Source organism: Trichoplusia ni, chromosome 13, assembly GCF_003590095.1.
Source record: "Trichoplusia ni isolate ovarian cell line Hi5 chromosome 13, tn1, whole genome shotgun sequence".
Taxonomy (NCBI): Eukaryota; Metazoa; Arthropoda; class Insecta; order Lepidoptera; family Noctuidae; genus Trichoplusia; species Trichoplusia ni.
In genome coordinates, this window is record NC_039490.1 from 2,000,990 (window position 1) to 2,014,634 (window position 13,645).

The 13,645-nt window shown below is 51.2% G+C and overlaps 1 protein-coding gene across 1 annotated transcript; it reads right to left on the reverse strand.

Moving 5' to 3' along the window:
• Positions 1–567: 567 nt before the first annotated feature.
• Positions 568–5,281, reverse strand: LOC113500192 (probable glutamate receptor; the record flags this gene model as incomplete). The annotated part of the gene is made up of 15 exons (XM_026880903.1): positions 568–816; positions 982–1,203; positions 1,273–1,388; positions 1,479–1,527; positions 1,615–1,696; positions 1,800–1,885; positions 2,082–2,283; positions 2,451–2,650; positions 2,762–2,923; positions 3,000–3,145; positions 3,690–3,753; positions 3,846–4,088; positions 4,215–4,701; positions 4,875–5,029; positions 5,132–5,281. Coding segments are annotated over 15 exons (2,613 nt in total), but the record flags the coding sequence as incomplete, so codon positions are not given.
• Between the last annotated feature and the right edge of the window lie 8,364 nt (positions 5,282–13,645).

The window sequence follows — 13,645 nt, forward strand, 5'->3', positions numbered from 1 at the left end:
GGTTTTACTATTTATTTGTTGGATTTACGCCCAACAACCCTCGAACCAAGTGCACATTACAACTGTCACGTGAGAGCAAAGTGATAACACGACCTAGACTTATAAAGTGGGAATATGAAACAAGCTAGAAACCCACAAGCTTATATTCAGGACCAGATACAGTTGCAGATATGTTTCACCAAACGTTGAAACTGAAACGAATGGTCAGTACAATAAATATTACAAACAGAGTAATTGCCGGCAACGAGCTCGTCTGCTTTATAGGATAAGCTTTACAACGATTAATTTCATGTAAATTACCTTATATATATAATAGTAATAATATAATATATAAGAGTGGAGCATACTGGATGCGCTTAGAATAATCTCAACGTTAGTAGTTACTGTAACTAATTGTTCCATGCGTTACCTACTAGAATTGATTTGCTTGTATTTATTAGTTTCGGGAAATATCGAATGCGTCAAATTAAACTAAAAAGTAGTGTGACTCGTTTATTTCACAAAGAGCAGCTACTAGCCCGATGATTGACATAGCATACTAGCTGAAGCGGTGTGCTGGGGGCGCAGCTAGCGGCGCGGCGAGCTGGAGTCCCGGTTGGTGTGGCGCGCGAGCCGCAGGCTGGCCGCGTGCATGGACGAGCGCCGCCGCCGCGCCCCGCCGCGCTCCGCCAGCCCGGCGCCCGCCGCGCCCCCCGCGCCCCCCGCGCCCCCGGCCGACCCGGCCGCGCTCCCCGACCGCGCCGACTGCGCCGTCCGCGCTGATGGCTCCGACTCGGCTGACTTCGAAGACTCGCTCGACGATCCGCTCAAGGGGCCCTGATACATATTTTGTAATAAGCTCATTGTAACTCTTCCAACTGTGGTTAAATTATGTATTTACCACCAGTTAGTGCACCTGGTTTTGTAATAAATAAAACATTACGATCCTGAAAAGGTAACTTCAAGGCAAGTTACATATCTAGTTAAGTATTGAATCGGTACCTGTAGTGGTTTCGTCGACTGCTCGAAGCGGAAAACAAACCGCAACTCGGCCCAGTAGCGCGAGAAGAAGCTCTCGTGCTGGGCGCGCGCGCGCTTGGCCGCCGTCCACGCCAGGTCGCAGCACGACAGCACGATGCCCAGCGCGCTGCCCACCACCAGCACCAGCCACAAGCCCAGGAAGTTTCTCATCGACAGCTCCTCACTCTCGTGATCCTCTTCCGGCTGCAGAAGTCATCCAGGTAGTATCTAGTCATTGAATTTGCAGAGCAGTGTGACTGTACAGACACAGACCTTGCAGGCTCCTCCGCCGTGCTTCTCCTTCCACCACGTCTGCTGCATGTCGCGCAGCGCGCCCGCCTCCTGTAGGTTCAGCAGACCCAAGTTCAGCGCTTGCCGGAACTGGGAATCTGCAGAAAGCAACGCCGAGTCACGAGACTCCAGTCTAGTCTAAAAATGCTTTATTATAAAGAAGTTATTATTTATGAAAAAAGACAGACCTTTCTTCATGGCAATCCCATAGCCCTTGCTGTCGAGCAGCGACCCCACCTGCGGAACGCCCGGCTCGGGTCACTAAGTGTGTGTGTACGGTGTATGTGCGCGACTCTACTTCGTGTGTGTGGTGTAGCTACTCACCTTGGTGACGTCACAGTTACGCTCCGTCTCATAATCGATGGTTGTGGACTCCATGAGGAACGCATAGTTCTCACTCTTCACTCTGAAATTATAATAACAGTTTAGAACCTGACTTTCGCGGATATTTGAGGCGTTTCAAGCAGTTGTGAGCTCAGCTATAAGAAGCACATAAGAAAGAGTTTAACTTAGCGATGCCATCGGGGTTGCTGGCCGGCATCTTCTGCGTCTTCATGTGCTCGAACATGCGCTGGTACAGCTCGTCCTGCGAGTGCTGCAACACACACGCAGTATAACCCTGAGTGTAACCCTGATAGTTACAATCACTCAGTATTCAATATTTTCAACATTAGATTTGCTCAAATGTTAAAATACCTAGCACCTAAACTCTTGGCTTTTTAAGACTGAATAAATAACTTATAAAACATGGCGGAGGATAAATACGTATTTTGTAAAGAACAGATCCGTACCTCAAAAAAGGTGTAGGTGGAGCCTCCGGCCTTGGCGCCGTACTCGATGCCGACCTGGTTGTCAGCCAGGTCCTGCACGGAGCTAATGACCTGGTCCGAGGACTTCTTGGCCAGCAGCGTGGCCAGGTTAGCCGTGTACGAGCTGGTGATGACCAGCGCGAACACCCACCACACGCTGGCCACGGCGCGCGTGCTGTACGCCCTGCGCACAAACAATCAAGTAGGAGCGACGAGGATTCGATATCGCGCGACCACTGCTGCCGTGGCCGAGGCCGGCAATACAACAATAAAAATAGGTTATAGAAGAGCTGACTGGCCAATAATAGAGCGAAGAGCAATACGAAGTAAATGCGTGTTGATCATACTGACACGGGAGCAATCTCGGAGCCTTGCAGCAGCACCGCGCCGAGGTTGAACCAGAGCGCGTTAGCCAGTGTGAACTGGTTCTCCAGCGCGGGCGGGTCGTCGATGCAGGGGTAGGGGTTCTGCCACTCCTCGTGGCACAGTCGCCCCACCACGTACAGCAACAGCGACGTGCCCAGGTACGCAAAGCCCAGGCACAGCCACACCTGGTCGACACGTGCGCGAACCTTGTATAATATGCCTCTTCATGCTCAATATTATAAACAGTTTTTAGTCATTCATTTGAGTAGATTAATCGTAATGGATTCACAGCTCACTCCATTGGAGAAGGGCAGCAGAAATGCGAAGAGCTTCGGCTCGGGTTGCTTGGGCGTGCGGAACAAGATGCTGATGCCGAGGTTCATGAAGGGCGTGGTGAAGTCTACGGCGCGCTCGCGCTCTGCCGTGATGGTGAGGTCCGTGATCGCGAAGTCGATGCCCTGCACACAAACCGCACTGGGTCAAGTGTCGCGACCGCCACCGCCGTCACCGCCGCCGCCACCGCGGCGCACGCACCTCGTCCTCCATGAGGCGGCCCAGCATGCCGTTCCACTTGCCCGTCTTCAGGTCTAGGTTGCCGTACACGCCGTCCTCCTGCTCCACGAACGTGTAGTTGAACTGCAGCAGTTTGGCCAGCCGGTCAATCAGCTCGATGCAGAATCCTGGTGGCAGTCAGGCTTCGCGTCAGTCTTGCTCTCCCCACAGCGCACTAGTGCGCCACTTTACGACGCTAGCTCATTTTAGGGTTCTATTACCAAAGGATAGGAATGAAACCCCACAGATAATGTATTTCTGTTGTTATAAAAACGAATTCTTAAAAAAACATCAACATTAAGCAACGCTTATTACGGTAATTAATTTGTTGGGGGGTGACAAATAAACTTGCGTATGGATAACTAAAAAATTAATAAACGCGAAACCGCTTTATTTTTTAAGAGTGTTTATACAAAACATAGGGATGTCCAATGCATATCCGATGTTCCCTATGAATTTAGTTAACTGATTTTATATACGTTGCAAATTGCTGAGTAGGGTATTTGTAGGGAAATTAGTTTATTACCGTGTACTTAATGAACATGCGACCTGATCGTAGTTGCATACGACAGGAGCTCATAGGCCCTCTGTCCACCAGCATCACTCTGACGTCATGTCGTACAACTCTGCTCTCCAGCGATTCGCAAGTTATATGTATGAAATAATCCAAACCTTCGTAGCGATCGTTGCCTGACAGTCGGTCCATAGATTCCTGCATCATGACATACGGCTTGTTCTGAAATTAGACAGGAACCGTGGTCGTTCAGACATGTAGGTTTATAGATTGAGAGATTCCAGAGCTAAGCAAGCAATAGGAGGTGTGAGGACCTGCGCTATGAGCACGGTGAAGGTGCGGTTGGTCATGGAGTCCGGTGGCGGCGCGGCGGCGGGCGCGGCGCGGCGCGTCCAGCTCAGGCCCGCGCGCGGCGCCCACAGCCCGGCGCGCTCCAGCCGCCCGCCGCGCGCCAGCTCCACCACCTCCAGCTGCACCTCGCGCCGCCCGCCGTCAGGCTCCCACGTCACCGCGCCGCCCAGCAGCCGCCCCACACCGTCCTCGCTGTTCCACTCCTCCTGCACAACACTAGATCCGTTACACTCAATTCAATTCCACATCATGCTGGAAATTGCAATTACCAGTACGATGTAAACAGGACAGATTTGAATTAGCAACAGGATTATTAGCCAAAATAAGGTCACCGAGCGCAGGTAGTTCAGCAAGGTGTCAGCATGGAAGGCCCCCGCGCCCTCGTCGCAGTTGGCCGGCGCGGCGGCAGGCAGCTCCAGACGCCTCCAGGCCTCGGCCGCCAGCTGCGTGCCCAGATGCGCCAGCAGCAGCGCGGTGGGCGGCGCGCGCGCTGTCTCCGCCGCCTCGAGCGGCTCGTCCTCGTCCCCGCCGCCCGCGCCCCGCAGCCGCGCCGCGTACATGCGCCGCCACTGCTGCATCACGAGCACCACCTCCTCGGACTCCGGGTCGAACAGCCGCAAGCCGGTCACGTTGGCGCCGCCGTGGCTGTAGTTCTCGAGCGGCTGCGTGTGCAGGTCCAGCGACAGCATGATGTACGAGTGCCTCTCGCCCAGCAGGCCCACGCGCTGCGCTGCGTCCAACACTCGCACAGAACACTCTGCGTTGCACCAAACAATGAAGTTCGTCAAACCAGACTTTTTCAGCACCAGTAATAAATTTCTGTAAATGATAATCACGCGTTTATTTAGATTGTCGAATTTGTCTGATTGAAAATGCTAGGTACATTTTAAGTGCAACGTTGTGAATATTCTAGCTACAGTTATACTTACTTTACAAATATATAAAGTACAGTACTTTATAAATAATGAATAAAAATACTGAAGGTCACTAACCTGAGCAGCGCATCGTCCTGGCTGGGCGGCAGCTGGCGCGCCAGCAGCGCCAGCGGGCGGTCGCCGGCGGTGAGCAGCGCGGCGCCGCTGGCACTGCCCTCATGCAGCAGCACGGCCCGCTCCCAGCCCTTCGCCTCGCACAGTTCTGCACACGCCTGTAACATTTACATATTCAGACCTACAGAATATAATGCTCTAATAAAATAATTTGTTCAAGGCAAATACATATTTTCAGCGTAAAATATCTGGGCGATAACCTGGGCCAGCACTTCAGGATGCGGGTATAGCTCAATGGCCTCCCAGGTGGCGTCGGCGGGCGCGTGGTCCACCAGCAGTAGCGGCAGGGCCGCGCGCGCCGCGCCGGCCGCCGCCAGCCGCGCGGAGCGGGCGTCGCCGCCGCACACGGCCGCCGTGGCGTAGCGCGCGGCGCACACGGCGCCCGGCGGCGCCAGCGGCTCGGCCGGCTCCAGCGGCGCCACCGCGGCCGCGCCCACCTCTTCCAGCGCCGCGTCCACCGCCGCCGCCAGCTGCAGCGCGCGCGCCGGCTGCTCCACCACGCCTGACTCAGTACATGCTCCACTTTATGACAATCCAATTAGACGGCAGTAACTGCCTAAGGAATTTAAAAACTTACGGATATACTAAGTGTATGCTACATAGTTGTAATTTACCTAAAATGTAAACAACACACACAATGCAAACATTTTAATCCTTAATTTTTGTAAAGTATACTATATCAGGTATTTGCCGTTCACGTTGGCGCAAAATATAGCTTGTGTAGCCGAGGACTGCATTGTGGGCTTACCGATGACGAGATCTTGCGCGCTGACGGCGGCCGCGGCCACCAGCAGCAGCAGCGCCCCGCTCATGGCACGGTGTGTACACTAGACAGCTTCACAAGTTGCGCACGTGCGCCCGGCGCTCGCGCGACTCGCACTGACCACGCGCCGGCAAACGTCCCAAATTCGACGCTATTTTCGGAACATGGCGCATTAAAACAACGCGACGGAGCTGCGACTTCAACTATGAGTATGTATATTCATAACTCTATACTGTCAAACTGTCCCGTTTCTAATAGCGTACTGCGACAAATGCTCTAGGACGTTTTTTTCCTTTCACACAACGCCATCTACTACCCACCCTATCGGGACTCGGTACTTAAAGGTTTGTAATATGTGTAATATAATTACGACTGCCGTGCAGGAGACAATTAAAAATAATCAAATATAATAAAGTGAAACGGTTGTCTCATGGAGAGTCGGCAACGGGCAACGCGTCAGGGAGCGCGTGCTGGTGTTGCAGCAGCACGATGAGAACGTCGGCGGAGTCGGAGCGCGACGTCCGCACCACGCGCGCGCACGTGCCCGCCGCCGAGCAGCGCCGCGCCCCCGGCGTCTGCGAGCCGGCATCGCGCCGAGCGGGCGGCGCTGCGCCCCCGCCTCCCGCGCGGTACCCGCCCATGTGGCAGCGGATTGAAGTGGCCGTAAGGAAGTGAGCGCGCGTGTTGCGCGCCGGCCGGCACAGGCACACCCACACGCGTGGGCCCAGCGAAAGCGCCACGCACGCGCCCGCCGACAGCGACACGCACGCGCACAGCGTGGCGGTGCGGGCGGCGCTCGCGGCGTACAGCGGGAAGAACGCTACCCAAATGACGCAAGTCGCATACGCCGCTGCGCCTACGAACCGCGTCTCATTAAAGTTGTGCGGCAGCCGACGCGTGCGAATGGCCAGTACCACACAAGTGGCCAATAGCAGTAGAGCGGGCACCAGCGGTGCTACCTGAGCGGGCGCGTGCTCGCCGCCACACGCGAGGACGGAGCGTGCGCGCCCCGGGTGCAGCAAGCGCGGCGTCGGCGCCCAGCGCAGTGCGCTCCACGTAGCCACCGCCACGCCTGGCGTACTCAGCGCTAGCCACGTCCACACCTGCGCTCGCGATGACAGAAGGCGCGGGCGGGCTGCCGGGCGGCGCTCGCAGGCCGACACCAGGCGCGCCACCCGCACCGTGCGCGCCAGCACCGCGGCGTACACGCCGCCCAGGGCCGGCGCTGCGAGCCGCACGAGCGCGCATGGCAAGCTCGACGGTCGCGCTACTGAAGCTAGAGCCGCGCTGTGACACAAAGCCGCCGCACATAGCAGCAACGCACACAGCTCACGCGAAGCGGACTTCACCACGGGCGTAGAGCGGTTACGCCAAAAGGTGCACGCGCACACGAGCACGCTTATGAGCCCCGCACCGCCAGCGCCGGCGGCAACCGACCGCGGACCTCGCCCGCTACCGCCCCATTCTACGACCGAAGGTAGGCACGCTGAGGACAATGAATACGTATCAATAAGATTAAAAATTTAAGACCAACAGACGTAAATATGAATCTTTAGTTAAGACTGTTTAGACCCTTGCGCTCCAGGTTTGGGCGGTGTCCGGGCAGACAGAGCCGGCAGCCAGGGCGCGGCGGCGGCGCGGTGACGGCGAGCGGCGCGCACGTGACGCACGTCCAGCAGCAGCGCGCGCGGCCCTCGCCAGCGCGCGCCCACTGCCCCGCTCCGCACGGCGCCGAGCACGCCGCCTCCACGCCGCGCGAGCGCCTGCAGCAGCCGCACCCTCAGACTGACTCCCTTTTCATAAGGTGCTAGATTAGAAACTGTTACTTAACTCACCTATGCGCGGCAGCAAGGCCCCCGTGCATGCGCAGCACGCCGCGACGCCACCGCCCTACGCGAGCGTAATGCCACACTCCTGCGCTGCGTTCGAAGCTCATAACGTCGTACTCGCTCAGTCTGCACACACAGCTCGGGTTACGACGATCTACAATATTGGAGGATTGCGGGCCGCTGGGAAGACACTCACTCTGGTGGCGGGTCGCCGTTGTCGTCGAAGGCGACCAGTCCTCCATCAGGAGCGCGAAAGCGCACGCGCGCCAAGTGCTGCCGATACAGCGACACGTTGAATGGCAGCATGGTGGCGCACAGAGCCGCGCTCTCGCCAGCGCCGCACTGGGCGCGCCGCATGGCGTCGAGCGCGTGCGCCAGAGCGTACACCCCGCGCACCACCAGCGCCAGCTTGGGCTCTTGCGTGTAGTTAGCCGCCAGCGACTCCAAACCTGTAGGATTCGCCTCGTGTCTGTTGGCTCACCCCTCAGAGACTACTTAGTCTAGTGTAGCTAGATAGACACCACAAGACAGACAAAACCTGTGCACCGCCGTGTTCCCACCGGAGCGATTTGAGCTAGCGAACAGTTGAACTTCTGTTCCCAGAATTCCTGTAAAAAAGCAAGAGAGGGAGTTGTGACGGAGGTTTCGTTGTCGCGTGATCTTTATCGGAGACAGCTGGCGCCTCACCTGGAACCAGGGGTTCCTGGAGTTGTTGTGGGGGCGCAGCGCCAGGTAGTGCCGGTCAAAGTCAGTGAGATAGGGCGAGCGGATGCGGAGCGTAAGAGCGCGGTGCGCGGCGCGCTCCAGCCCGTCCACCACGTCGCGTCGGTCTGCCCAGCCGTCGCTGGCCACGAGTCGCAGGCGCAGGGCCGGGCGCGCGCGCGCCAGCCCCTCCAGCAGCGCGCGCGCCGTGCGGCCCTCGCACCAGCACACGGCCACGCGCGGCCCCTCCGCCAGCCGCGCCAGCACGGTGTCCACGTCGCCGGGCGCGGGCGCGGCTCGCAGCGCCACCTCGCGCGCCACGCACACGCCGCCGCGCGCGGCCTCCTCCCGGAAGGCCGCCATGCCGCTCTGGCCGTAGCTCTCTGCACAGCACGCTTTGGTTGTCAGGCATGTCATGGCTCTACGGGCTGGCCTGCGTCCGGCGTCGCGGCTCTCACCGTCAGTGTGCAGCGCGTGCACGTAGGTCCAGTTGTGCGCGCGCAGGAGCGCCACCAGCAAGCGCGCCTGGTGCCGGTCGGACGGCACGACGCGGAAGAAAGTTGAGAAGCGTGCGCGATCTGACAGCTCACGTGATGTCGCCGAGTACGATACCTGACTCAGCACGAAGGTGCATGTAACTATTTTTTTATTTATTTATGTATTATACTGTGGAAGACTTACAGCTTACCTGTGGAATAGAAAACAATTGTAGTAGATTCTGCACCTGCACGGCCGCGGAGCTGGCGCCGGGCCCCAGCACGGCCACCAGAGGAGCCGCCGGCGCCGCGCCAGCTCCCGCGGCGCCCGCGGTCTGCTCATAATCACAATATTACTGTGTGAAGCTTTGTTCGCTCATCTTTGTAGGGCAATGGTTTCGTCCTAAAACACGAGCTATTTATTATTAGTGGCTATCTCGACGGATTAAAAATTTTACCAAAATCAAACGTAAATTGTTATGGGAATACCATAAAACTCTGCCCGGGCCCGGTTGCTAAAGAACCAATATTTAAAAAAAAACCGAACAAGTTCAAAACCGATTAAATAATTTTCTTGAAACATAAAACGTATGTTTGGATAAACAAAAGAAAAACAAAAAAAAAACAAAATCTGTTTTTGTGCACACGGGAAAGAGCTACGTAAAGTTGCCCGAGTGATAAACAATACGCGGTAAGATCTACTTATTCATTGTCATGGCGTAACACAAAGCTACAGGAAACTGTATTCTCTTAAATTAAAATGGAAAATTGTTGGAAATCAATGGTATTTGAGGGATTAAAATACTTTCCCCGGCACCCGCGGTTCTACAGAAAATTAAGATTTTTTTTCGATACTTATTTCCAGGATGAAAGGTATCCTATTTTATGCCCAGGATAATAAGGTATAATTATACCAAGTGTCATCGAAATCGAATCGTTAGTTTTCAGGTGATGCCTGACATACAGACGGAAAATTCTTTTTTATTAAATGATGTAACGGTTTACTCACGCGTATTTGTCGGGGTAGCCCGACTAGTTTAGTTTATGTTTAGTAGGTACGCGGCGGGCGTCTGCTCATGATTAAGGACTCTGGTTGGGTCCGAAACTAGTCGGGCACCCCCGATAAATACGCGTGAGTAAACCGTTACATCATGTAATAATGTATCATTCTCACGATAGTTACTATAAAAAAAAAAAACACATATTTGCGTTTGGTATCGATCCAGTAACACCCTCTGCTATTTATTTTTTCAATGTACAGAATTGTCCCTTCTACAGATTTATTATATGTATAGATTGTAGGGATGGACAGTACACCCACTTTATTATTTGACCGGTGACGCGTCTTGTATGTATATTGTATATTGTGAAGTAGTTGGTAAGATGAAGTACTCCCAACATGACATAACGCCTACCTTGCTGACTGCTGAGATGACAATATAATAAGTCACTGAGTTTAGGTCGAGCGGTGCGGCGGTGCGGCGGTGCGGCGGCGCGCGGTACGTGTTCCGCATAGAGGTACTCGTACAGCGCGCTTGTAGCTCCACGTACACACTTGCGACGCGAAGGCCGCGCGAGAGCTCTCGCTGTCCACTACGTCAGCCGGGAGCTGGCGGGCTTCTCCCTCTTGTCCGACTTTACCAACATCGTGTTTTACTAGCTGTGCCAGAGTACTGTCTTGACAAGGCATACAGTCAAACACCAAAAATAAAACTCCTCTTACCAAAACAACTTATTTACTTTTATTTTAAAAGACCCTAAGTTATTTAGTCATCTACTATTATTCTCCCAAAGACCCAAATCAACACGTTTGAACTACATTTTTACAAAAAAGGTTTTTTTTTTTTTTTCAAAGTCAAAGTATCTTTATTGTGTTGATTGAGTAGGTTACAGGTGTTAAATAATAATAATCCAGTACTACAATCAGCCTATTTAGGCATACAATAATTAAATCATAGTCGGGCAGGAATATAATTACAAACTTATGCTACATATATTAAAAGGTGTACATGTTTACATTTACATAAATATATTTGTTTAATTATCTACTTTATTTTCTAAAAAATCCGAATTTAAAATTACGAAAATACATTCAAGGGAAGATACATTTGGGGTGTTCTCCCCGTTTTCTTTTCATTACTGAGTTTACTGCTGTACTCCAATTAATTATCTTAAATCTAAATCGTTTAATATATGTATCATAATAAGTTTATAATATATTAAACAAATTCATCGTAAATAGTAAGACAAAAGAATGAAATCGTATTAATGTAATGATTAAACATAGGTTATTCGAATTGATATAGAACATACATGAAAGTCAAATACTGTTGCGCTGTTTTAATTTCGTTCTACATCAAATCTCTCTATCACTCTGAGGTTTGCTGTAACAGAGCCCAACTCTGGGTTAAGCTCGCCTTTGTACATGAACTTTCCAAGAACATATTCTCCAAGTGTGTGTATTTATGTGCAATAAAGTATAAATAAATAAATAAATGATTTTGGGCGAAACAGTTTTTCTCTATCCTGCCTATAGGTACTAAAATTTTAAATCAAAAAATTAAAACAAAACAGAAAGACTATATTATTTTTTACGTAAAAAAGGAACCGCCTTCAAAAAGCAAACTGAAAAGAATAAAATAAATCTATACTAATATATAAAGCTGAAGAGTTTGTTTATTTGAACGCGCTAATCTCAGGAACTACTGGTCCAAATTGAAAAATTCTTTTTGTGTTGAATCGACCACTTATCTTATATAAACCATCACGCTGCGACTAATAGAAGCGAAGATACAATGGAAAATGTGAAAAAATAAACAGGGCAGGTATAAATCATAACTTATATCTTCTACCCACGGGGACGAAGTCGCGGGCAACAGCTAGTTTTAGTATATAATATATGGGGTCGGCTAACAGTTTGCGGATATATGTTATCGGGTCAAATTCAATATTTTCTTATTCATATGTAAGGTTTCGAAAAAAATAAATTGTATAAATAATAAATTTGAAGTCACTTTAAATCGAGGTTTTAAGCTATATCTGTAATGAGCAAGACGTTAAATTAGATGACTGCCAAATGCACGCAATTGTACACCTGAAAAGAGTGTACCTGCAAACCCAGATATGGTTAGGAAACGGCATAAATATTGGAGACTAGCTGTTGCCCGCGACTTCGTCCGCGTGGTTAGAAGATATAAGTTATGATTTACATCTGCCCTGTTTATTCCACATTTTCCATTGTATCTTCGCTCCTATTAATCGCAGCATGATGATATATGTATAGCCTGAATGGTCTATTCAACACAAAAATATTTTTTCAATTTGAACCAGTAGTTCCTGAGATTAGCGCGTTCAAACAAACAAACAAACTCTTCAGCTTTATATATTAAGTATAGAAGTATAAGTAGATGTATAATGCATTAAGAAACAAAAAAAAATGTTACCTATTTTCCTTAAATTACTACATTTACCCACTTATTATCAATATAAAAAAATATACGTGAACTTAATTTTCATATACAACATCATTTTACAAAATAATATGCCTCATACTATTTGAATTATTATAATTATCGATTTTTTTTAAATCATATGCACAAATTTTGAATTGGTAAACCTTTTTATTCATGTTATTAGCTAAACATCCCAATTTTTATTTTTCATTCACTGCAACGGAAGTCTGAGGTTTCTATGATTTTGACGCTCCAGGCGCTCCACTAAAATAGATAGAATCTTTTCCTCTTGCTCCTTTCTGATTAAGGACATAGACTACGTTTTAAATGGAAAAAGGTGTAGTAACGGGGCTAATGGTCAAAATTTATATAAAACTTTTTTTACAAGTAATGAAATATGTGCACAAAGTTGGAGGGTTACTGCTTCATTTTATCTCGGCATTCCCATGGAAAAGTGGACTACCGAACGCCGACCGACGTAAACCGACGTCTACGCGGACAGAGTCTAGGACTTTCTATACATTGTACATCTCTGTGTTTGTGATTTACCTAGGTAAGAGTGAAGATTTTGTCGTATCAATACGAGTAGTATATTATTCAAAATAAATCTGCCGTTTAACCCCACAACAGTATACTAGCAGGTACTATAGTAGCTGAAATTAACAAGACGAGCTGTCTCCACACTAGTAATCTGCATCACTATATTTTCTACCTGATAAGCCGGAGAGCACAGCTAATTCAAAAAATAATCTATCATCTTTCTAACTGACCAGAGAGCAAGCGTCGCCAGCGCCAGCCACGCGGTGTTGCAAAGCGTCCGGCGGCGAGATCGCGTCGCGCACCAGGTCGATGGTCTGCCGCAGAGCAGTGGGCGGCGCCCAGCACGAGTCGCGCAGCTCGGCGCCCAGCCGCAGCTGCGGCAGCAGCGCGCTGTCCGCGTTGATGGCGTCGAGCGCCCGCAGCGTGGCCTCCACGCGCTGGATGCCGTAGTGCTCGCGCACGGCGCCGCAGCGGGCGCCGGCGCGCGCCTCCGCGGGCGCGCCGTGCACCGCGAACAGCGCGCCGAAGCGCACCGCGCCCGCCACCACAGCGCGCTCAGCCGCGCCGCGCGCCGCCAGCGCCGCCAGCAGTGCCGCACCCGCCCACCACATGGCGCGACCTGTGCCCGTCTGCCGGCTAGGGCCGACTAGTGCCGTCGCGCTCCTCCACTTGCGCATTACACTACTATCTAGTTAATCTTGCTGCTATTTCAAAATATATTATGCATGGTGGCTAGTTATAAGTGTCACACATAGTAACGACTATTAGCGACAGCCTACTTCATATGATATCTCCCCGTTAAAATCCTAATACTGCACCTAAGCTAAACTTTCTTTGCTGTGTTTATGAGATGAGCAAAAAATAACAGTATGGGCCAGGAGCCGCAAGACACCTAACTGCAAGCTCTCATTAAATATTTGGGTGGCAAGACCAAACATCATTAAAAAATAAA